We start from the raw sequence: 26452 nt of genomic DNA, 5'->3' as shown, positions 1-26452 counted from the left end.
AACGCGATGGCCCCTCGACAAAAACAAACAAAAAAGAGACAGCTTGCTTGCATCCGATTGGCCAATCAACTTGTTGAAAGCGGGGTCCCCCGGCCTGAAAAATTACTCATTGCTTTTTGCCTTACACTTTGCGTTCAGTTGATTCAAACTTGATACATTTTTGTCACTACTAAACTTTTTAATTAATCGTTCCTTTAACCGTTACTCTCTTACAGCAACATTCAATTTTGTGGGATGGGACAAGCCAAGTGCGAAATTTGTCATAAACTACTGGCAAATAGAAGAAGCGTTCGTCGACATCGGAAAGAAGTGCATAAGATCTATCCTCAAGCAAACTCATTCGAGTGCACTGAATGTGGTTTCACCACGAGAAGCCTGTATGAGCTAACAGGACACATGACTGTGCAGCATGCGGCGACCAGTCCACGATACTGCATATACTGTCAAAAATGTTTTCCACGTGACGCTGATTATCTTGAGCACATGAACACTTTCCACGGTCTACCAGCTTGGAGTGTAGACGTAAACAACCTACAGGACTCAGGCATCATACCAAGCGAACGCGCTTTCGGCGATACACTGAAAGTCTTTGAGATTACCGTCGGGTCAAGAGACGTTGATCTATTACACGTTATGCAGCTAAAACGCCGAGAGATTGAAAACATTATCAATATTAGTGTTCAGCAACACTCACAAGAAGTTCAATTCAACTCAGTTATCGATCTCGTCAAACCCATGAAAATTGATGATGATCTATCATCAAGCCAGCCCGATAGAATTTCGATTCATGTTGCATCAAAATTGGAACGAGTGGATTTCGGTGGTCTTGCAGATAAAAACTTCCATGCAATGGTAGAACAGATGCTCCTAGCGCTCAACAATTTTGCTTCCTATGGTAGCGGTTGGACTCTCAACCAAATTGTCAACATTGAAATCCGATTAGCAAAAGCTAAACCGATAAGGGCATCGTCATATTTAGCACTTCCAGGCAAACTAGCGCGCACATGCTCTCTACTGAATATCAGAAACCGAGAAGACGAGAATTGTTTTCTGTATTGCTATACTGCCGCCTACCATTTGAAGTTTGGTCCTCGACTTCTTCCTCCTGGTGCACCATCACGCAGAATGACCAGCCCCGTAACATATGGACCAGACAACCCGCTTGCAAAACAAGCAGATGGTGTGTTTGACATGCCTATGGGCTTCCACCAGATGACTGGCTTTGAAGAATTAAACAAGGTCTGCGTCAACGTTTCGGTAAGTTAAAAATCTTTCTTTTCGAAAAACTTTAAAACTAAAAAGAAGAGCATGGCACAAAAGCAAATGAGCAAAAAAAGATAAAAAACCAAAAAAGTTTGAATATTCTAGCTACGCTGAAAACGGACTGATACCATTCTGAGTTTCCAAAAAACAGAACTGTGAATTCAACATGGACCTTCTTCTTCTTAGCGACGGTCAAATGCATCACTACGTTTTAATCAGAAACTTGCGATCTCTTATTCATAAAGTCAAGGAACGAGTAGTTAGAACAGATAATCATATTTGTAGAAACTGTTTTCATGTTTGTACCTCAAAAGTACGATATGAAAAACATTTAGAACTTTGCTGGAAGAACAAACCAGCAATCGTGCGTATGCCAAAAAACACAACGTTTGTCTACAAAAAGTTTCAGTCCCGTTGCTTTGCTCCAATTGTTGGCTTTTTTGACTTGGAGTCAATAATTGAACCTGTCTCAGGATGTCAAAACAACCCAACCAAATCAGAAACAAGAACAATAAGAAGTACATAAACCGTGTAGCTATGCAATGTTGTTTGTGGCTCAAAACCAAACTGAACCGTTTCATTTTGAATGTTTGACAGGACCGAAGGTCATGGAACAATTTGTTCAGTCTTTGGAAACCATAGCAAAACGAGTTTAGTGTTAAACAGCAACACAAATATTTCTCTGGCCAGCCTCTCATCGCGAAAGAAGATGCCAATTGTTGGATATGTGAAGAACCATTGAAACACAGTTTCAATAACCCGACAGTTCTAGATCATTGTCACTTCACTGGAGAATTCCTCGGATGGGCGCATAACACTTGTAACATCAACGGGAGGTTTCTCAACTATACTCCGCTATTTGCACACAATTTCTCAAACTACGATCTTCACCATGTAATTCTCGCTCTCCAGGGTAGCAGCAGGCGAAATACTATCAATTGTTCCAAATACAGATGAGAAATATATAGCTCTGGAAATTGGGGTTCTAGTCTACAACCGTCAGGACAAGAATGGAGTAATGAAACCGGTGTATGAGTATATCAGGCTACTAGACTCATTTCGTTTCATGGCCTCGTCATTGGATTCTCTAGCACAAAAGTTACCCTCTGATCAGTTCACTTTGCTAGAACATCACTTTAAGGATTGGCCAGAAAGTTCAGCGCAAATGTTGAAACGGAAGGGATATTTCCCCTATTGTTACATTGATAATTCCACTAAACTGAAAGAGACCGCACTCCCACCACGAGAAAAGTGGATGAATCGTCTCCAACAGTATCAAGTGAGCGTTACAGTACAAACATGCGCTGGAAGTTTTTGAGAAGTTTCAATCTGAAACAATTGAAGATTACTATAATTTGTATCTCAAAACTGATGTGTTTCTTCTAGCTGCAGTTATGCTCTGCTTCCGCAAGGTGTATTACGAAACAATCGGACTGGATTGCTGTCAGTACTATACCGCTTCCAATCTCTCTGGTGATGCTATGTTAAAGTTATCTAAAGCGCCTTTGAAACTCCTAAAAGAGAGAGAACAATTGGATATGGTAGAAGGATTGATCCGTGGTGGCGTAAGCTCGATTTACAACAAGAGGCTGGCGGGCGCGAACAACAAATATCTACCAAATTTCAACCCCAAAGCACCCTCAACCTTCATAGTGATGATTGATGCAAACAATTTGTTTGGGGGCATAATGGAAAAGTTTCCATTGCCATTGAACAATTTTGAGTACACTGACGGAAACTGGGATCCTGAAATTCAAAAAGCGTTCATCCAAAGCGTGTTGGAGACACCTGACGATAGCGATATTGGCTACGTATTAGAAGTGGATTTGTTGTACCCAGATGAACTTCGTGATCTTCATTCAGATTTTCCTTTGGCCCCAACAAAACAGAAAGTTGACGCATGCTGGTTGGGTGACTATCATGAGGAGCTTTTGAATGATATGGAGATGAATGCGCCGCCTTCGAGTAACAAATTGATCCAGACCTTGTTCCCCAAAAAGAACTACATATTGCACTATCAAACATTGAAGCTCTACGTACAGTTGGGGTTGAAAGTTGAAAACCTACATCGATCACTCGCTTTTAACCAGTCGAAATGGCTAGCACCATATGTAAAGTTGAACACTCAGAAGCGAAAGCAAGCCAAGAACAAGTTTGAGGAGAACTTCTATAAACTAATGGTGAACAGCGCATTTGGGAAAACGTGTGAGGGGAAACGCAATCGCATAAAAGTAAAACTGGCTCGAAGTGAAGAAGAGACACTGAAATGGACCAGCGCTCCACAGATGAAGTCGTTCAAAATCATTGATGAGAACTTGGCAACGATAAGCTTGAATCAGACTGAAATAGAGTGGGACAAACCAACTATCGTAGGTGCTTGCATCTTAGATCTTTCGAAGAAATTCATGTACGACTTCCACTACAATACAATGAAGAAACATTTCAATTGTAAACTACTGTACTCGGACACGGACTCGTTTGTTTATGAAATTTTCTCAAACGACTTCTTCGCAGACTTGAAGCGGAAGACCACAGTGAAGGACCTTTTCGATTTCTCAAACTTTCCAACTAATCACGAGATGTACGATCAAAGCAACGCAAGGGTGACACTAAAATTTAAAGATGAGATGGGAGGCAAGATGATTTCTGAGTCTGTGGGGTTGAAGCCAAAGCTGTATTCCATCAAACTGGCAGATGGTTAGTCAACTTTTTTTTCAAAACCTGACAAAAGCCAAGAAAACAACAAAAAGCAGAAAGAGTAAAGAAAAACCGGATAAAAAGTAAAAGACCTAGGATTAGATTTCCCAGACAAAACGAAAGAAAAAAAGTGAAAAACAAAAACTAGAATGCATGAACTTCTATTTTAGGTCTTGCAAAGCAGTCGGCGAAAGGTGTGACTCAAGACGCCAGGCGCATGATGACACATGAATTATAGAAACAGGTTCTCACAGGAGGAGAAATTGTTCGACTTATCAACACCAGAATTGCGTCGAGCAAACACCAACTAATGACAGTTGTGTGCAACAAGAAGTCACTCTCGGGATACGATGAAAAGCGGTATATTTTAAACGACAAGATCACAACTCTACCATTTGGCCACCAGGCTCTGCGCGAGGAAATGTTCATACGTAACGTAGTACAGGATCCAGATTGGGGTTCGAGTGACGAGGAAGAAACTGTTGTACACGTTGCCGAGTCATTAACGCCAGAAAGTCAACTACCAACTCAATACACAGGTCCCCAAATGTCAGCAGAAGTCTGGTCTCCGCCTGATCCCGGTCTCGACCAGCGTGTTTACAGTGACGATGAGCTTGAAGCGGACATTGCAGATTTTGCTAATCTGACTCAACAAGTGATTGAGGACGAAATTGAAGGATGTTCCTTTATAGACGATCAGGCTGCTGAATCAAGTTCGTCGCCTAGTCTTCTAGACCCAAGACCCGTATCCCCCATTCATGTTTCTACTAACTCTTCAACAGAAGAGCAAACCATCAACCATCCCGGACCCTCAAAAAGTATGAAAAAGTGCGCAAAACGAACGCTGGAGCTGATATCAGACAAAGAATCTATCAATGTAGAGAGGAGAGTAGAATAAAGAAATGGAGAGTAGTACAAATTGACTCTGATAGTGACGACAATTAAATTCTGTGAAAGAACTCTGCTTTAGTTTCTGTGACTTGTGTTTTGCTTTCACTGTTTGATGGAAATAAAAAAATCTTTTCCTCGAGTTACAGAAAAATTGTACTGCATAAATCATTTTCATCCTCAGTACCTTCAATCCATAGTATAAGTCTTTTAAAAAATCACAGAAGCAGTTGATCAATTAATAACTAAGTCATTTTTGTCCTCAGTACCTTCAATCCATAGTATAAGTCTTTTAAAAGATCTCATATAAGCAGTTAATTAATTTATATCTAAGTCATTTTCATCCTCAGTATCTTCAATCTATAGTATAAGTCTTTTAAAAGCTCCCATACTAGTAGTTGATCAATTTATATCTAAGACATTTTTATCCTCACCACCTTCAATCCATAGTATAAGTCTTTTAAAAGCTCCCAAATGAGCAGTTGATCAATTGTTTACTAAGTCATTTTTATCCTCACTACCTTCAATCCATAGTATAAGTCTTTTAAAAGCGCCCATATAAGCAGTTGATCAATTGTTAACTAAGTCATTCTCATCCTCACTACCTTCAATCCATAGTATATGTCTTTTAAAAGCTCCCATACAAGCTGTTGATCAATTTATATCTAAGTCATTTTTATCCTCAGTACCTTCAATCCATAGTATAAGTCTTTTAAAAGCGCCCATATAAGCAGTTGATCAATTGTTAACTAAGTCATTTTCATCCTCACTACCTTCAATCCAGAGTATATGTCTTTTAAAAGCTCCCATTCAAGCAGTTGATCAATTTATATCTAAGTCATTTTTATCCTCAGTACCTTCAATCCATAGTATAAGTCTTTTAAAAGCGCCCATATAAGCAGTTGATCAATTGTTAACCAAGTCATTTTCATCCTCACTACCTTCAATCCATAGTATATGTCTTTTAAAAGCTCCCATACAAGCAGTTGATCAATTTATATCTAAGTCAGTTTTATCCTCAGTACCTTCAATCCATAGTATAAGTCTTTTAAAAGCTTCCATACTAATAGTTGATCAATTGTTAACTAAGTCATTTTTGTCCTCAGTACCTTCAACACATAGTATAAGTCTTTTAAAAGCTTCCATATAAGCAGTTGATCAATTGTTAACTAAGTCATTTTTATCCTCACTACCTTCAATCCATAGTATATGTCTTTTAAAAGCTCCCATATAAGCAGTTGATCAATTGTTAACTATATCATTTTTATCCTCACTACCTTCAATCCATAGTATAAGTCTTTTAAAAGCTTCCATATAAGCAGTTGATCAATTGTAAACTAAGTCATTTTTATCCTCACTACCTTCAATCCATTGTATAAGTCTTTTAAAAGCTCCCATACTAGTAGAAGATCAATTTATATCCAAGTCATTTTTGTTTTCAGTACCTTCAATCCATAGTATAAGTCTTTTAAAAGCTCCCATATAAGCAGTTGATCAATTTATAGCTAAGTCATTTTCATCCTCAGTACCTTCAATCCATAGTATAAGTCTTTTAAAAGCTCCCATACTAGTAGCTGATCAATTTATATTCAAGACATTTTTACCCTCAGTACCTTCAATCCATAGTATAAGTCTTTTAAAAGCTCCCATATAAGCAGTTGATCAATTGTTAACTAAGTCATCTTTATCCTCACTACCTTCAATCCATAGTATAAGTCTTTTGAAAGCTCCCATATAAGCAGTTGATCAATTTATATCGAAGACATTTTTGTCCTCAGTACCTTCAATCCAGTGTATATGTCTTTTAAAGCTCCCATATAAGCAGTTGATCAATTTATATCTAAGTCATTTTTATCCTCAGTACCTTCAATCCATAGTATAAGTCTTTTAAAAGCTTCCATATTATTAGTTGATCAATTTATATCTAAGTCATTTTTATCCTCACTACCTTCAATCCATAGTATAAGTCTTTTAAAAGCTTCCATATAAGCAGTTGATCAATTTATATCTAAGTCATTTTTATCCTCAGTACCTTCAATCCATAGTATATGTTTTTTAAAAGCTCGCATATAAGCAGTTGATCAATTTATATCTAAGTCATTTTCATCCTCACTACCTTCAATCCATAGTATATGTCTTTTAAAAGCTCCCATACAAGCAGTTGATCAATTTATATCTAAGTCATTTTTATCCTCAGTACCTTCAATCCATAGTATAAGTCTTTTAAAAGCTTCCATACTAATAGTTGATCAATTGTTAACTAAGTCATTTTTGTCCTCAGTACCTTCAACACATAGTATAAGTCTTTTAAAAGCTTCCATATAAGCAGTTGATCAATTGTTAACTAAGTCATTTTTATCCTCACTACCCTCAATCCATAGTATATGTCTTTTAAAAGCTCCCATATAAGCAGTTGATCAATTGTTAACTATATCATTTTTATCCTCACTACCTTCAATCCATAGTATAAGTCTTTTAAAAGCTTCCATATAAGCAGTTGATCAATTGTTAACTAAGTCATTTTTATCCTCACTACCTTCAATCCATTGTATAAGTCTTTTAAAAGCTCCCATACTAGTAGCTGATCAATTTATATCCAAGTCATTTTTGTTTTCAGTACCTTCAATCCATAGTATAAGTCTTTTAAAAGCTCCCATATAAGCAGTTGATCAATTTATAGCTAAGTCATTTTCATCCTCAGTACCTTCAATCCATAGTATAAGTCTTTTAAAAGCTCCCATACTAGTAGCTGATCAATTTATATTCAAGACATTTTTACCCTCAGTACCTTCAATCCATAGTATAAGTCTTTTAAAAGCTCCCATATAAGCAGTTGATCAATTGTTAACTAAGTCATCTTTATCCTCACTACCTTCAATCCATAGTATAAGTCTTTTGAAAGCTCCCATATAAGCAGTTGATCAATTTATATCGAAGACATTTTTGTCCTCAGTACCTTCAATCCAGTGTATATGTCTTTTAAAGCTCCCATATAAGCAGTTGATCAATTTATATCTAAGTCATTTTTATCCTCAGTACCTTCAATCCATAGTATAAGTCTTTTAAAAGCTTCCATATTATTAGTTGATCAATTTATATCTAAGTCATTTTTATCCTCACTACCTTCAATCCATAGTATAAGTCTTTTAAAAGCTTCCATATAAGCAGTTGATCAATTTATATCTAAGTCATTTTTATCCTCAGTACCTTCAATCCATAGTATATGTTTTTTAAAAACTCGCATATAAGCAGTTGATCAATTTATATCTAAGTCATTTTTATCCTCAGTACCTTCAATCCATAGTATAGGTCTTTTAAAAGCTCCCACATAAGCAGTTGATCAATTGTTAACTAAGTCATTTTTGTCCTCAGTACCTTCAATCCACAGTATAAGTCTTTTAAAAGCTCCCATATAAGCAGTTGATCAATTTATATCTAAGTCATTTTCATCCTCACTACCTTCAATCCATAGTATAAGTCTTTTAAAAACTCCCATACTAGTAGCTGATCAATTTATATCTGAGACATTTTTGTCCTCAGTACTTCAACCCATAGTATAAGCGTTTAAAAAGCTTCCGCGCTGTCAGATGGAAATGAAAAAACTTGCTGATGTTTATCGCCAAACAGCAATTCCTCTTTGTCTCGAAAAAATTAGGAACATGTTCATAGTTACCTCCGTAGATCATCTGTGTCGATTGTAGCAATCTGTCATAATCTACCCTACAACTGATCTAAGTGTCTAAGTGAACTCTGAGTGTTTGTGAATGGTGGTGCGTGTTAAAACTTTGTGAACTGGTGCCATCTAATTTTCGCAATGGGGTTTCTCTAAACCAGCAAGGTCCGCTTCTCAATCATTGGGGTTGCCAAAGTTAAGAAGGCAAGGAGTTTACTGGCGTCAAGCGAGTACAGTTCCTGCTACTCTTCAGACTGTTTATCTCAAGACTTTGTACTCCAGACAAGATATTAAAATTAATTCCTAATATATATAGAATTTATCAACAAACAAAAATATAAAGGTGAGCAACATCGGAAATTGGTGATGAATTAAAATGCCATGAGACAAAGAGGAGAGTTTTGAAATAAAAAACCCAAAAAAACTAGTCAAAAAGATGTAAAACTTAAAAGGACTAACTGAATTATTCCTTTTCTGCAGTCCGTTTCCAACTTGCTGTCCTCGTTGCTCTCCACTTTTCTCTCCGCTTTGCACTCCCTTTTGCTGTCCACACTACTTTGTTCGGCCACAAAAATGTCACCAATACCCTTGATATGTACAAGTTAAAACCCGCTTGGGTAACCAGTAGATAGCTTAGGATCCAATATACAAGTTATTTCTCATCAAAATCCTTGATATCTACATGTTAAAACTCGCTTAGGTATCCACTAGGTAGCTTAGTATCCAATACACAAGTTATTTTTCATCAATATCCTTGATATGTACAAGTTAAAACCCGCTTAGATATCCACTAGGTAGCTTAGGATCCAATACACAAGTTATTTTTCACCAAAACCATTGATATGTACAAGTTAAAACTCGCTTAGGTATCCACTAGGTAGCTTAAGATCCAATACACAAGTTATTTTTCACCAATACCATTGATATGTACAAGTTAAAACTCGCTTAGGTATCCACTAGGTAGCTTAGGATCCAATACACAAGTTATTTTTCACCAATACCATTGATATGTACAAGTTAAAACTCGCTTAGGTATCCACTAGGTAGCTTAGGATCCAATACACAAGTTATTTTTCACCAATACCCTTAATATGTACAAGTTAAAACTCGCTTAGGTATCCACTAGGTAGCTTAGGATCCAATACACAAGTTTTTTTTTCACCAATACCATTGATATGTACAAGTTAAAACTCGCTTAGGTACCCACTAGGTAGCTTAGGGTCCAATACACAAGTTATTTTTCACCAATACCCTTAACATGTACAAGTTAAAACTCGCTTAGGTATCCACTAGGTAGCTTAGGATCCAATACACAAGTTATTTTTCACCAATACCCTTAATATGTACAAGTTAAAACTCGCTTAGGTATCCACTAGGTAGCTTAGGATCCAATACACAAGTTATTTTTCACCAATACCATTGATATGTACAAGTTAAAACTCGCTTAGGTATCCACTAGGTAGCTTAGGATCCAATACACAAGTTATTTTTCACCAATACTCTTGATATGTACAAGTTAAAACTCGGTTATGTAACCAGCAGGTAGCTTAGGATTCAATACACAAGTTATTTTTTACTAATACTCTTGATATGCACAAGTTAAAACTCGGTTATGTGACCAGCAGCAGGTAGCTTAGGTATCAGTGTACAAAAAATTTTTATCGATACCATTTCTTGATTAAAGTCAAAGCTCAATTAGGTACCGCTTGGGTAGCTAAGGTATCAAAACACCTAAAAACCTAAACACCTAAAAAGCAGTTTTTCATTCTAACTTTTTTAATGAAAGTCAAAACTGGCTTAGGTGATACTTGGGTAGCTTAGTTATCATTGCACAAGTTCTGTTTTATTATTACACCTTAGTAAAAAAAAGTCAAAACTCGATTAGGTACCGCTTGGGTAGCTTAGGTATCAAAACACAAGTTCTTTTTCACTATTACCCCTTATTAATAAAAGTCAAAACTCGATAAGGTACCACTTGGGCAGTTCAGGTATCGATACACAAGTTGCTTTTCATTATTACTTCTTATTGATGAAAGTCAAAACTTGATTGGGTACCACTTGGGTAGCTTAGGTATCAACACACAAGTTCCTTTTCATTTTTAACTCACCTCTTATTGATAAAAGTCAAAACCTGATTAGGTACCACTTGAGTAGCTTAAGTATGAATACACAAGTTCTTTTTCCTGATTACCTCTTTTTGATGAAAGTCGAAACTCGATTAGGTACCGAGCAGCTAATTTAGAGCTCGGGTATCGATGAAAAATTTTCTTTCCTATATTCTGTGTTTTGAAGAACGTTAGAAGTTGAATAGGTACGGAAAAAACTAAATAAGAACTGATGTTTGCCAAAAAGGTGGTTTTCAAGAAATGAATTAGGCTATCAATGAAAGAAGGCAGTGACCAGACTATATAAAGCAAGAGTATACGAACAGTCAAAGTTTTTGTAAAAATGCGAGCTGTAAAAAGTTTTTGAGCTTTGTAATCAAATTTGTTTGGTTTCGCTCTGTTTTTTCAAAACTTTCCGCGCCTTCACTGCAGCTTTCCGATCGAAAGTCAGTTCCTCTTTGATCCACTTCAGCTGTAGATTCTCTGATTTGCCGATGATTAGTTTTTGAACTTTGGAATCCGCAGCGTTGTAGTATTTTTTCGCATCTTCTCGAATCTTCTTGTTTTCACGATCTGATTTTCTGTTCAACTTTTCCGCTTTTGCTAGTTTCAAGGCCCCGGCATTGTAGTATATGTTAGCCTGATTGTACATCTTTTCGTAGTACTTGCACTTGGAACATGTAGATCATCAAACACAATCACTTCCGACCTGAAGAGAGTGTTAACTTTTAAGTATCCTAATGGTAACGTTAATCCATGGGAGAACTACATAGTCAAAAAATCCTGCATTCTATCAACAAATAGAGTCTGCATGGCTCAAGTAAACAATAACAAACCTCATCGTTTTTTCTACCAGCCTAACTTTCAGTCACCAAAACCCCATTGATTATACTTTTTTACTTACGGCATAGAGTTCTGTTCCATTGTTGTGTCTAACCTTCTTTTGAAACCAGTCTTAAAAAGACTGCTGCTGATCGTGTTTCCCTGCTGCCGAAAAGTTTGACAAAAATTGGCATTTTTAAATCAACATTATTACTGAGCTGCTTCGATTACCAATTTCTTAAATTTATCCAGTGGGTTTGAGCTCAAATCGAATCAAGTTAACGACAATATCCCTTTACCTTTTCCCTTCTTCCTTTTCCCCTTTACCCAATCCCCTTTTCCTTTTTTATAAAGCAAATTATTTGTGCTTTAAATTCAGCTTGAATCTATCTTTCTGTTCTTTACCTTAAGAGAAATGCCAATTCTTGTTTTTTTTTCAATACTGTTCCCTCCGTTGGTACGGTAAATTTGTAGAATCAGAAAAGCAAAATAGAAACTCGAAGTACTCAACAAAAGATTCTGGATAAGTGTAAGGGAAAACTGAAAGTAAAACAATTAGGTACAAGAAACATGAGATTGAAACTTGACTACACGCTGACAATTGATTTCGTGATAACCCGGACTCCAGATTTGCTCATCAGCTGGAGGTAATAAAAGTATGTCTGGACTAGAGCGTCTCCCGGGGGGACATTGTTTATTACTAATTTCTTTGATGTTGAGGAATTGATTTGTTTCAGTTATAATAACAATAAAAACTTGCATTGTTTTAGCTCCCATCTTGACAAAAATTACTGGGCCGGTAGGCTTCTGGTCGATTTGTTTACAAGCTAGTCATCACAGGTAACAATTCCCATTTTTACAAAGAAACTAAATCAAAACAATTTCAAAACCACAAAATGCGTGATTAATCCCAAATCAATTATAGACAAATAGGTATTACATTGGCCATTCTCTGTGGGATGAGTAATGTCTGTATGCAGCTTAAATAATAGCTAGACAATAAAGCAGTGCTAAAACAAATGCGTAGATTAGCCAGACAATCAGTACAAGCTAATAAGTTCAAGCGAGAAAGAATTTGGAATAGTCCCAGAACGCCGAAGGTTAAAAGGCCGAAATTTTAAAAAGGGTTTAAAATAAGCTCAAAAATAAGAAATAACATCCCCCATTTAAATTTAAACCGTTTATAAAAATTTTTAAAATTTAGAATTTACGGCCAAAATGAGGGGGGTCGTTTTTCTACAGTGCGCGACCCCCCCCCCCCCCCCCCCCTAGTACTACTACTAGTCATTTACTTATACTACTCATGCTGCTTAATGCGGCTCTTAAAAATGCGCTTCGAGAGGCCCCATTAACATGCTAAAATTGTGTCCAATTTCAGCTCAGGCGTTTACTATATAGGTCTAAGAACGAAAGCGAGAAAAAGTCACTTAAGAAAGAATGTTCTAAAAGAAAAGCGAAAAAACGGTCCAGCCAAAAAATTTGCATAAGAAATACCAACAATTTTAAAATAATTGCTTCAAACTATTAACAACTTCGAAAACACGCAGCCAAGCTTGAACGTTGTAATTACCAGCTTCCAAAAACAAAACACAGCTAGCAGATTGCCAAAAAATAGCCGCAATAGCTTTGTAGATCTGCATTTGCATTTTCAAAAAAGACAAATAAAACGATCTGATTTTCTGTTCAACTTTTCCGCTTTTGCTAGTTTCAAGGCCCCGGCATTGTAGTATATGTTAGCCTGATTGTACATCTTTTCGTAGTACTTGCACTTGGAACATGTAGATCATCAAACACAATCACTTCCGACCTGAAGAGAGTGTTAACTTTTAAGTATCCTAATGGCAACGTTAATCCATGGGAGAACTACATAGTCAAAAAATCCTCCATTCTATCAACAAATAGAGTCTGCATGGCTCAAGTAAACAATAACAAACCTCATCGTTTTTTCTACCAGCCTAACTTTCAGTCACCAAAACCCCATTGATTATACTTTTTTACTTACGGCATAGAGTTCTGTTCCATTGTTGTGTCTGACCTTCTTTTGAAACCAGTCTTAAATTCCCATTTTTACAAAGAAACTAAATCAAAACAATTTCAAAACCACAAAATGCGTGATTAATCCCAAATCAATTATAGACAAATAGGTATTACATTGGCCATTCTCTGTGCGATGAGTAATGTCTGTATGCAGCTTAAATAATAGCTAGACAATAAAGCAGTGCTAAAACAAATGCGTAGATTAGCCAGACAATCAGTACAAGCTAATAAGTTCAAGCGAGAAAGAATTTGGAATAGTCCCAGAATGCCGAAGGTTAAAAGGCCGAAATTTTAAAAAGGGTTTAAAATAAGCTCAAAAATAAGAAATAACATCCCCCATTTAAATTTAAACCGTTTATAAAAATTTTTAAAATTTAGAATTTACGGCCAAAATGAGGGGGGTCGTTTTTCTACAGTGCGCGACCCCCCCCCCCCCCCTAGTACTACTACTAGTCATTTACTTATACTACTCATGCTGCTTAATGCGGCTCTTAAAAATGCGCTTCGAGAGGCCCCATTAACATGCTAAAATTGTGTCCAATTTCAGCTCAGGCGTTTACTATATAGGACTAAGAACGAAAGCGAGAAAAAGTCACTTAAGAAAGAATGTTCTAAAAGAAAAGCGAAAAAACGGTCAAGCCAAAAAATTTGCATAAGAAATACCAACAATTTTACAATAATTGCTTCAAACTATTAACAACTTCGAAAACACGCAGCCAAGCTTGAACGTTGTAATTACCAGCTTCCAAAAACAAAACACAGCTAGCAGATTGCCAAAAAATAGCCGCAATAGCTTTGTAGATCTGCATTTGCATTTTCAAAAAAGACAAACAAAAAAATTCATCAAAGGATGTTATATTTTGAATAAGAAATGGTAAAAGTTATTGCAGCCCATATTAGCTGCTCTCAGACAACCTTGATTTAGAGTGACACACATTCACTTGACCTGTTCTTTGAATTAAAGTAAAGAAAAGTCAATATTAGAGTGAGGTAAGTCACATGCGACCAAAAAATTAATCAAGCGAATGAACACAAAACTCGCTCCACTAAGAGTGAAAATGACGTAAAGCTTGCAATTCAGATGAAGTTGCATAAATGAATGAACAAAAAGCAGATTGAAGTGGTTGTTACGTCATATGGTCGTTAGAAAAATTTTGACGATGAAATAATAAACATCGCCGGAAGAATTCCGGAAGGGATTCGAAGCTGAAAAATTTCACAAATAAACAGTAATTGCAGCTGAAGCCATTACATTTCGTATTAAACCATTAGCTCATTGGCCGCAGGTCTGACCTAAAAATTGCTCAAATTAAAACCAGTCACCAAAAGCAAAATGCAGCAAAATTCTATATTATTGAAAACGTTTGGTAAAAGTCTGATATAATTAGGATGGTCAAAATGCTTATAGGCAGAAGAAACTGACAGCGCTATCAATTGCCCTCAAAATATTTATGATTCTAGTCCCAAAATAGTCGCGAAAGCAAAGTTAAATTTTTCAAAAGAATGCTCAAATTTAAGAAGAAGAAAAACACTACAATTAGATTTCTAATCACTGCAAGTAAGAAAAAAACAACACATACTTCTTCATTGATGTTTATATGCTAGAAAACATGATTTCAAACTAATTTAAAAATTAGAAACATAGAAAAGACATAGGCAACAGAATAAAATTCAAAGGCAAAAAATTGTTTAAAAATACCAGAAAGACTTACAAAAAACTAATTAGCGGACATTTCTAGCAAACTCTCAGTACTGCCTTATGTTGAATTAAGTCAATTGCAATCCAAAGAAGTAACGAAAATCTAAGAAAAAGCTGAATCGTTCAATTTTTAACAACCGAAAAATCAATATAACCAATATAAATGAAGGTGCCAGGACGGAGCTAGAATCATACAAACTAGAATGCGAAGAATAGGTACACAATGTAAAAAACACCGTAACAAAGACTAATTGTTGACTATAGAAAACTAAAAATCAAGAAAAACGAATACATTTCATTGTTCAGTATTCGTGACATAAAAAAGACGATGAGTCATCCGAGACAAAGATCTACCCTCCTGAACAGAACAAAAAAAGGAAGCAGAATTCAAAAATAAAAAACATTGAAATATTTTGCAAATGCTCAAAAAATGTTCAAGACTGCATTTATGAAAAAAATTTTAACTGTTTTTAAAAAACTTAACGCTACAAAATGATTGAAGTTTTTGTTGATACGGAATAAAAGCCACTCCTGCTGCACAAAAAGACCATTTTCAGATATTAAACCCAAAATACAGAAAAAAAACGGAAAAATTGGAAAAAAAACTACCAAAATCAGATTAGCATAAGTACAATTTTATAAAAAACAAAATTACATCGAGGTAGAAAGATGCGTTCAGTAAAAGAATTATCAAAGGGAAATTGCCATATTAACTGATTTTTGGCAAAAATAAGGCTAAAAGATCCAAAAATAAGGAACTTAATAGAAAAAAGCCAAAAATTAATTAAAAAAAAACCAAGAAAAATGTGCCAATTTTGAACTTGAAACGCATTTTCAGGCTCTGCAAAACACTGTGGTATCAATTTCAGAGGTTTATATTTCAATATAGCATCGAATAAAAAACATTTCTACAAAAACCCAAATTACAAGCAAAAAGATTGGGCCACTTAGACGAAAAAACGGCTAAAAACGGTTATCTATATGTGCCATTCAGTCAAAACTACTTTTCCAAAAAGTCATTCACTAAACGCAGCGCATGAGCAAAAAACTTCTTTCGCTCAGAAAAAATTAGTTCACACGGCAATTTTTCTCACTTTTGCTTTAAGGTCAAAACAGCGTCTGAACGAATAGTACTTCCGGTAAAAAAACATTAAGAAAACCAATACTCCTCTTCGAGTCGTAAAAACCCAAGAAAAGGCCAATAATAGCCCAGCTATTGCTGGGCGGCTATTAAAAAACTGATCACACAACCAGCAAAAAATGACAACTGTGAAGTTACAATTGCACTTGAGACAAAAAAAGGTAAATATGATTCCGGTACAAGCATCCAGTTTCTTATTAGACAGAAAATTGTTTGAATTGAGAAGCTCACTAGATTTATTTAGTTGCTGTCATACTTATTGGTGTTCTACCCTTTGAAGTTGCTAATTTAGCCTCTGCTAAAGAAGAATGTTAAAGGGTACTGTTTTTACCTCGGATCTAAAGATTCCGGACTCAATTCCACTAAATGCATGCCCATATGAGTGGTTGTAGTGTTGAGACAAAACAGGTATTGGTTGGCGGCCTGTTGTTCGTAGTGGTTGAAGCCACTCTCCCCATGACCACCCTCCAGGATTTGGAAGTCGTAGAATGAAGAGACAAAGACAGACAAGAACTCCTCGCTCTCCTCGTCCTGGTCCTCTCTGACTGTGCGGCAGGTGGCCTTAATGCAGTTGCGGAGATTCACTGCATGGATAGCCACACACGTCTGCTTATCTTGCTGCAAATAAATCAAGTGAATCAATACCAATTAGAATGCATTTATTCATTAGTTACAACTAACGTGGTTATGCCTGTATTCTATTATTTTATTTCTCTACAACGCCAACCATTTTTCAATTTAGAAAACAGTTATCGAGGAGAAACAAAACTAACAACAGTCGGACGAAATTCCCTCGAATGACATCAGAGAGCATTTCTCTGGTTGTCGCTAGCTTAGGCATATGGAGACTAGCATAAAGCATGCATGAAGCAAGTAAAATGGGGGGGGGGTTAAAACTGCCGCGAGGGTTAAAAGGGTCACGATCGCCATTTTCTAAAAAAAAACAGGAAACAATTTTGACATTAAGAAGCATAAATTAGTTCAAATGGCATACCCAACTATAGAGAGAAAATTTTACGTTTAAGCTATATTCTGTAATCTATACATTTATTTGACGGGGTTTAATACGACAAATTGGAGTTCCAAAATAACTAACTTTTTATTTTTCTAAGCTTTCATCATTCTAATAAATGCTTCTTTCTTTTCATTTTTCTTACAAACATTGTCATTTTTATACAGTACATCACCAACCTAGCGTCGTTCTGTCTTCCTTGCTAAGACCTCGTATTCAAAATGCTTTGAAAAAGTTAAAAATACTGAAAAAATTTTAAATTATTCATCCTTTCTACCAACGAATTTTTTGTCGAATCATGCATTTGATTCAACGGCCAGAAATGCATGCTGAAGTAATGGGTTTTGTTATAACCAAATCACACTTGGGATCACTTTTAAACAAAGCCGGCAGAAATAGCGCACCGTTGACCCCATTGACCGACGTTTGCATTAAAAAAGTTGGTGAAAGGGATCAAATTTGACATCGTAATATTTTGTGTCAAAAAAAGTTTTGAGGTCCCCAGTTACAATAGATTTGTTAAAAAGGGTCAACAGATGATGTTTATTGAATGACGTTAAGTCTTTATACATTAGGTCTTATTGCCTGGGCTTTATTGTTCCGATCCACTTTAATGGGGGGGGGGGGGGGGGGGGGGGGGGGGAGGAACTATATACTCAAATGGGTTTTTCTGTTCAGTCAATCTTGGCCGATCGATTTATTCATCGTAGAGAGTTGTGATTGGTATCATTAGAAAACCCGTACAGCGTAGAATATGGAATTTAAAAGATTCTTTTGAATTTCGCCTTTAATAGGCAGTTATCGAGGTTCAAAGATTTGTTAACATTCGCGCTTTGTTAAAAATTGTGCTATTGATTTTGCCTAAGGGCCCAGAGAAGGGTTGCTGGCTATTCTGATCCGACATTTTTTTTTTCAAAATTTAGCCTTTTTTATATCAAAAATGGCAAAATGGCGCCAAATGTTTCTTCGGCCCACATTTTTTTCGAAGTTGCCGGAGATCCAGATCTCAAACAGTGGCTTGCGAGCTAACCTCTGCGTCTTTTCCGATCCAAAAGTAGATGGTGTTGGTTATTTCAGCTCCGTTTGAAGAGTTCTAAAACCATAATTGATTCATAATTTTTGCCCACCTTTCCCAATGAAGTGAAGTCATTGTTACGATTATTACCTTGAGCACTATATAGCAGTCTTTCTGGTGAAACCGTCCGTTTTCTTCCTCATCTAAACAATCACAGACATTGGATGTTCCGGCAAATCGAAGACTACCGTAAATCACGGACAAAGATATAGTTTAAATTACACCACCCCAAAATTCCATGTGATAAATATCCAAAATTTACACGCTATTGTACCCAATAGCCTCAACTTACGTAAAGACTGCAGGCGTTATTATAGACATGCGAGCACCCGAGGCGTATGATAGTTTTTATTTTCTTAATGACTTCATAATTGTTTTCCAAAATTGAAGATTTTTTGTGGGCTTCTAGCAGGATCAGAGGATTGAACGGAAATCTAAACTGAAACAACTTTTATATCACGTCTTTTCGCAGAATGACAAAGTGCTTTTCAGAACAAAAACAAAAAGCCCTGTTTACAAATAACACAATAGCAGCTTCTCTTATAGAAAATCGGAACACCTTTAGAATGCTGTCATGTTAAACAGGTTTCAAAAACACATGCATGGCAGTAGTCAGATGTGCTCGGTGTGGTGTGAATGCACTGACCTAGCATAACAGGGGCAAAGTTTGAGATGTACCAGGTGTGCACCCCTTCAACCTCCCCAATGTCATCCTCGAAATAGTTGCTGTAGTCTATTGTCACTGGCCCACCCAGCCGCTCATCCCATCGCAGAGGCCTAACAATTACACAGCTCTATTGAAATTCATGAAAATATAAATAGATTTTACGAGCATACAAACAAAGCTGCACATGGAAAAAAATTGTTGGTCAAGTAATGCTATTACGTGTTGAATTAGTTATGGCAATACGTTTGAAAGAGGGTTAGTTTATTTGATACTAGCAGGCCAGCAAAACCATAACAAGAAAATCTCTTGAACGTGCGCTTCGAGTGGCCCCTTAAACATGCAAAAAGTTTGTCCCATTTTAGAGCTAACACGTGTATTATATAGGATTACCATTTTTAATCCCCTAAAAACACACAGGAACATAAACGGACGCGCGTCGCAAGGATTAATCTCAAACAACAGGCAGCATGGTGCTGAGTAGAAACTGTCATGTCACCATAAGGGAAGGTAACGGACACGGGTTCAAACCCCCGACACTCAGAGTAGCAGTCCTCCATCTTACCAACTGTTCTGTAACCACTAACGACCACCGTTTCCCACAATTGCTTTTATCGTATCAGAAAACAAATTTCAGATTGAGCGCATTTGAGCTCACGCAAAATTCAAAAAGTAAAGCGTGGAAAACTTAGTTGAAAGCTGAGTGTTCTAGAATAGAGCGCAGAATCTGTAAAGCACGTTTACAATAAATAATTCAAACTTCGTTCGGGAGCAATTAAAAAACACGTAGTACACAGGGCAGTAAGTCCTCCCTCTGGGCGACTATTCTTTCAAGCCCTCATAGCCTCAAGGTAACTGCACCTGACTAACAGTCTCTCGTTCCAGGTTCGGTTCTCATCCACTTATTTTGAGCCTTTTAGGTCATTGACCTCTTTCGGTGTGTTCGCTTAACCATGCTGCTCAATGTGGCTCTTAAACATGCGCATCAAGAGGCCCCTTAAACATGCAAAAATAATTTCCATTTTTAAGCTCATGCGTTTATGATATAGGATCACCATTTTTCATCTCCCGAACACACAGGAACATAAAACGACTCGTGTCGCAAGAATTGCTCTCAAACAACAGACGGCCTGGTGTTGATTAAAAATTTTCATGTCTACAAAAGGGAGGGTACCCGACACGCGTTTGAACCCTCGACCATCAGAATAGCAGTCCTCCATCTTACCAACTGCGCTATAAATACAAGCAACTTTTTCACCCAATCACTTTTATTTTCACCAATAAACATATTTCAGATTGAGAGCATTCGAGATAACGCAAAAATCAAAAGTTAAAGCGTGAGTGTTCTACTAGAATAGCGCAGAATTTGTACACCTGAAACTATGCAGAAAAACACATGTTTACAATGAGAACTTCAAACTTAGTTCGGGAGCAAGTAAAAAACACGTAGTACCCGGGACAGTAAATCCTCCCTCTGGGCGAGCATGCTTTCAAGATCTCTCAGCCTCGTGGTAACTGACCCTGACTAACAGTCCTTTGTACCAGGTTTGGTTCTCACCCACTTATTTTGAGCCTTTTAGGTCATTGACCTCTTTCGGTGTGTTCGCATAACCATGCTGCTCAATGCGGCTCTTCAACATGCACTTCGAGATGCCCCTTAAACATGCAAAAAATTTTTCCAATTTTAAAGCTCGCGTTTAATATAAAGGATAGGATGACATTTTATTTTGCAGAAGAATGCCATTACATTTATTTTATTTTCACTCCCTTTTTACACTGCATTTTTCAACATACTGAATTTAGATGAGAGGCGTCCCAGCACAATGCTAATAAACGTTTTTTAGAACTACGCATCTAGCATCAAGTTTTATTATATAAACAGCTGGGGGATGGGATATTGGCCGAAAACTCGATAAGGCAAACGAAATTTTTGTAACCATTAGGCGAAAATCCTGAAATATAGTTTTGTGGAAATTAGGCGAACAGCGGTGTTTAACAGTGGTTTCTACATGCAAAAAAGTAGATAAAATTACATGCAAAATGTATCAATCTTTTCAAAGTTTTGTTGGCATCTCTTACTGTTCTGTGTCATCGCGGCCAATGATTAAAAATAAAAAGAGAACATAAACCGACTAATGTCGGAAGAATTGCTCTCGAACGACAAGCGGGTGCAAAAACAATTGACCCCAACGGGATTCGAATCATTGACCTCCCGCTTCACAACCATATGCACTGGCGACTGCGCTATTTGGCCCTTATTGTTGCTATTTTGGTACAGACTTTATATTAGCAACAAGCTTTATTTCGGAGTGGGAGCAATAGAGATCACTCAAAAATGAAGAACGAAAGCCCGAAAAAGTCACTCGAGACGTCAAAGAATGTTCTCGGAGAAAAGCGCAAAACTGTCAAGCGAAAAATTTGCATAAAAAAAGGCACACACGTTTACAATGATTGCTATGAACTTCGTTCAGGAGCAATTAAGAAAAATGCTTAAAAAACTTATCAATAGCTTTAATGTAAACAATTTTAAACTACTGGTTGCAAAAAACGCATGAAAAATTGGGGAATTTGGGGTTAATCTACACATCTTGAAAATTATCAATATCCAAAAACTTTTTTCACTTTTTGATGACTTTTAAAACATTTTTTGAACGAAGTTAATGTTATTATCATTTAATTACATTATATTACCCAGCGGAAAAATAAGTGTCTTAATAAGTATTTGCCTAATTTCCACGACATCTTAGCTCAGAAACTTAGCCTAATGGCCACAAAAATTTCTTTCGCCTGATCGAGTTTTTGCTTAATATCCTACGCCCCAAACAGCTATCAGGTTTCCAATTTAACAGAGAAAGCCGTTTTTGTTCAACGCCGTTTTCTCACTACGCCTTAAAATTTGAGTGAAAAAATTTCACGCCCAAAAAAAATCGCTTTTTGCTGGACTTCCTGTTTTGGCATGAACAAAATCATCATTTCAATTTGACTTCAAAAATCATAAAAATGTGTGAACAGATCTGAATTGAAAACGAGACTCTAAATAGCCGCTGAGAGGGTGACGGCGGCTGTTCTTAAACAAAACATACACCTCAAGTTGGGACACAAACGAAAAAAACTGCTTTGAAAATACCAAGTTTGGCGAAAATTATTTCAACCAATTTCTTCGCTCTCTCAAAAATGCGACATGAACAGAAAGCCACTCTTTTCTATGCTCTTCAGCGGCAACTCGCCCTAAAAACTTAAATCTTCTTTCACTTCCTGCTTTAAATACACTCCAACAACAGGATACCCAGCAGATTGCCGGACAATAGCCGCCATTGATTCCCATAATCAAGATTGGGATTGAAAGAGAGAAAACTAATTAAAATAAATTTTGTAAACAAACAATTTTCAAGTGCGAGCTATTTTGAGGTCATTTTGGTGCTGAACATACACTGTTTAGTACTGAGAAGACACAAGTTCTAGTATCATTACCAAATATCATTAGATATGGTAACTAAGAACAATGATCGAGCAACGGGAATCTGAAATTGGGCTTTAAAGGTTTATATCCCGTTTCTCTTTCTGACTTCATTTTTTTGAAACTGACTCTGTTCATTTTGAATTGCCTCGCTGAGGAAATGCTGTCTAAAAATACTTTTGGCAGAATGAAAGAAGAGTGAAACTAGCCTAGAGAAGTCAAAAAAGATTTCACCCAAAATGTTGAACAAGCTGTGACCTATGGTTGCACAAGCGAGAAAAATTTAGTACGACGAAGTAAAAAAAAGGAGCGCTATAATTGCCGGCTGAGAAGCTGAGGCGGCTATGAATTACCAATAAAAAACGCTCCACCAATAATCCTCTTCGAGTCGTACGAAAAGGAGAGCCCCTGAATTATAGACGTTGAGAGGCTGACGTCGGCTTTTAATAACTCGATACGAAAAAAGCTTTTTTTCTTTTATGCTGAATTCAGAAAATGCATTAAGTCGAAAACTACCCATTACAAAAACAATAGAATATAGCTGGCAGATTGCCAGAAAGTTGCCGTAATAGCTTCGTAGATCTACAGATAGTTAAACAAACAGACCGAAAAAATTCCAATTAAATGCTGAGATGTTATAATTTGATTAGGAATCTGTATGAGTTATTGCTTTTTCTAGTAGCTGCTCTCAAATAAACTCCAATTAGAGGGACACGCACTTGACCTTATCTCTTTGAAGTAAAGAAAAATCAGTTTCAGAGCCAGGAAGTCATTTTTGAGAGCGGTAAGTCACGCGTGACCAACAACCTAAATATAACCGACTAACGTCGGGCTCATTTCTCGCAAACGACCGGCGAGTGGTTAGCTTCATCAGTAGCTTGCCACAGTTTAATGGGGCTAGCTTTAGCTTGATTGCAGGAGCGTGCTTCACGCCACATCGCAGCAGCTGAAGTGCGGCATCAACAAAAGAGTTAAAGAGATTATAGTGTGCGAGAGGTAAAACGCGAAATGGAAGGAATCTCCAACCAACATTTTCCATGATGAGCTTGGAAAACTTTCTATTATGAGATTCGACTCTGCAACTTCTAGTTTTTTAGTCCTGTTAGTATTTAAATCATATCGAAAAAAAAAACAAAGTACAAAATTCAAAAACATTAAACATTACGCAGTGAAAAAAAATATTCAAAATCACTTTTTTTCTCTGGAGTTCTGTCATGTAACCCATCAGCAAGACTTAAATTGTTTTGTTGGCCAGTAAGGATTCTTAAACTCGTGATAATAATATCTTCAGAACCATTTCATTGCCTCAAGAGACTATTCAGTATCCCTATTTCAAGCCTTGCAAAAGATTCACTGGCTCATAAAGACACATAAACTTGCAAAATGATAATAAATAGCAGGCCCGCAAAACCATAACAAGGAAATGATTTACTATATAAGAGGTTTAAAAGAAGTTTAAAAGGTCAGACTCGAACCCAGAACCCTCCCTTAACAGCTATAGGTCTCACCACTTACGCTAACTATGCGTATTGCACTTGTCCTTAGCTCTTTCTACAGCAAAGTTCTGGACAATGGCGTTTGTGACCCGCTTGTTTTTGCTATACCGCATGCTTAAGGAGTTCCAAAATATGCATATTAGGAGCTTAGATATGATGGCAAAGCGCTTCTCAAAACGCACTTAATATGCGCTAGGATGGATGATTAAGGACCCCCAAAACATGTTACGATAGGAGCAATGTTAACGATTGTGCTCAATTGCGACTGATATTTAATATAATAGAGGAAGATTAGAGAATACGACTAAAACTGTTCAAAATTCAGATTCATAGCAATTTTATCGATAATGGTAGTAACAGAACCGCAAATTAACAGCTATAAAACTCAACCTGTGGTTATCCTAGAGGACAGAGAAAGCTGTTTGATTTTTCCAATTCAGAATGTTTGAACCTCTTGTTGTATTCTGTTCAGGCCTCCCGTTTCTTGGGGGTGACTATTTGCTCAACTGGTTTTCTTGATCATCAAAATTTGAGAAGAGAAAAAGAGCAGTAAACACAGGGAAAGAGAGAAAAAAGAAGGAAAGAGATAGAAAGCTCGAAACGGAACGAAGGAACGAGAAAAACGAGGACGAAATACATACACAGAGCGAGAGAAACAGAGAGAGATAGAGAAACAATGAGAGAGAAAAAAGAAAGAAAGAAAGAAACAGTAAGAAAAATGATTGCTCTAAAATTCGTTTGGGGGCAACAATTCTAACGTGAAAATCCCAGTCGTTTTTACGAAAAACAATCGTTCAAAGATTTGAAATGAAAAAAGAGAAAAGACCAAGCGAATGGAGAGAATAATTTCTACAAAGAGGAAACAATTGCCATTTTTTATCCCCCAAATACACACACATGGGAACATAAACCAACTCGCGTCGCAAGAATTGCTCTCAAAGGCCAGGCGGTATGGTTTTAAAAAATTTTCGTGTCTACACAAGGGAGGGTACCCGACACGGGTTAGAACCCTCAGAAAAGTAGTCGGATGAAAATAAAAATTCTTGAAAATTTTTATTTTTGAAAATTTAAGGTTTATCAAAAAATTGCTAAAACTCGAGTCATTAAATTATTCATAGCCATCTCAATAAATCTAGAAAAAATGCAACAGCTTAATATCAAAACTCGGATGAGTTGTTTGCGCCCCTGGTGCCGAAAATAAAAATTCAAAAAAATTGAAATTGCAAATATTTTTCGAAAAATTGCTTAAATTCGTGAAATTAAAATTTGAATAACATTACATCTAAAAATGTGGTAACCTATTATCAAACCCTAAAGGAGGTTACTTAACTCTTGAAGCTGCAGAAACCTAAAAATGAGACTTCAAAATTCATTTATTTAGGAATTGCTTAAATTTGTGATACTAAAATCTTGAAAACATTCCGATAACAAGCAGTAACCTAAGCAGTAACCTATTTTCGAACCCTAGAGGAGCTTCCTCCGCTCTTTCGGTTGGATAAACCTTTAAAAAGTTCAAAAAAACTGCACAATTTATCAAAAAAGTTCACTTCGAGATGCCCCTTAAACATGCAAAAAATTTTCCAATTTTAAAGCTCGCGTTTAATATAAAGGATAGGATGACATTTTATTTTGCAGAAGAATGCCATTACATTTATTTTATTTTCACTCCCTTTTTACACTGCATTTTTCAACATACTGAATTTAGATGAGAGGCGTCCCAGCACAATGCTAATAAACGTTTTTTAGAACTACGCATCTAGCATCAAGTTTTATTATATAAACAGCTGGGGGATGGGATATTGGCCGAAAACTCGATAAGGCAAACGAAATTTTTGTAACCATTAGGCGAAAATCCTGAAATATAGTTTTGTGGAAATTAGGCGAACAGCGGTGTTTAACAGTGGTTTCTACATGCAAAAAAGTAGATAAAATTACATGCAAAATGTATCAATCTTTTCAAAGTTTTGTTGGCATCTCTTACTGTTCTCAGTGTCATCGCGGCCAATGATTAAAAATAAAAAGAGAACATAAACCTACTAATGTCGGAAGAATTGCTCTCGAACGACAAGCGGGTGCAAAAACAATTGACCCCAACGGGATTCGAATCATTGACCTCCCGCTTCACAACCATATGCACTGCCGACTGCGCTATTTGGCCCTTATTGTTGCTATTTTGCTACTGACTTTATATTAGCAACAAGCTTTATTTCGGAGTGGGAGAAAAAGCGATCACTCAAAATTGAAGAACGAAAGGCCCCTTAAACATGCGAAACTTGCGAGTTTTTGAAAATTTAAATTTTATCAAAAAATTGCTAAAACTCGAATCATTAAATTATTGATAGCCATTTCAAAAACTCTAGAAAAAAAGCAACAGCTTAATATCAAAACTCGGATGAGTTGTTTGCGCCCCTGGTGCCGAAAAT

At 36.6% G+C, this 26452-nt stretch overlaps 1 protein-coding gene across 1 annotated transcript in view; it reads right to left on the bottom strand.

The window, feature by feature from the left end:
• Positions 1 to 26452, bottom strand: part of LOC142334882 (protein flightless-1 homolog) — a 152177-nt gene that overhangs the window by 48206 nt on the left and 77519 nt on the right. Inside the window, exons 12-15 of the mRNA XM_075383207.1 lie at positions 19059 to 19189; positions 18503 to 18555; positions 18368 to 18430; positions 16657 to 16943 (exon numbers count right to left, since the gene is read on the bottom strand). Of these exons, the coding sequence (XP_075239322.1) occupies positions 16657 to 16943; positions 18368 to 18430; positions 18503 to 18555; positions 19059 to 19189 (534 nt within the window). The remainder of the gene's footprint in view (positions 1 to 16656; positions 16944 to 18367; positions 18431 to 18502; positions 18556 to 19058; positions 19190 to 26452) is intronic.

The sequence above is a fragment of the Convolutriloba macropyga genome, chromosome 2, assembly GCF_964194025.1.
Source record: "Convolutriloba macropyga chromosome 2, txConMacr16.3, whole genome shotgun sequence".
Taxonomy (NCBI): domain Eukaryota; kingdom Metazoa; phylum Xenacoelomorpha; order Acoela; family Convolutidae; genus Convolutriloba; species Convolutriloba macropyga.
The sequence above is the reverse complement of the archived record's forward strand: the minus strand, read 5'-3'. Positions and strand labels throughout refer to the sequence as shown.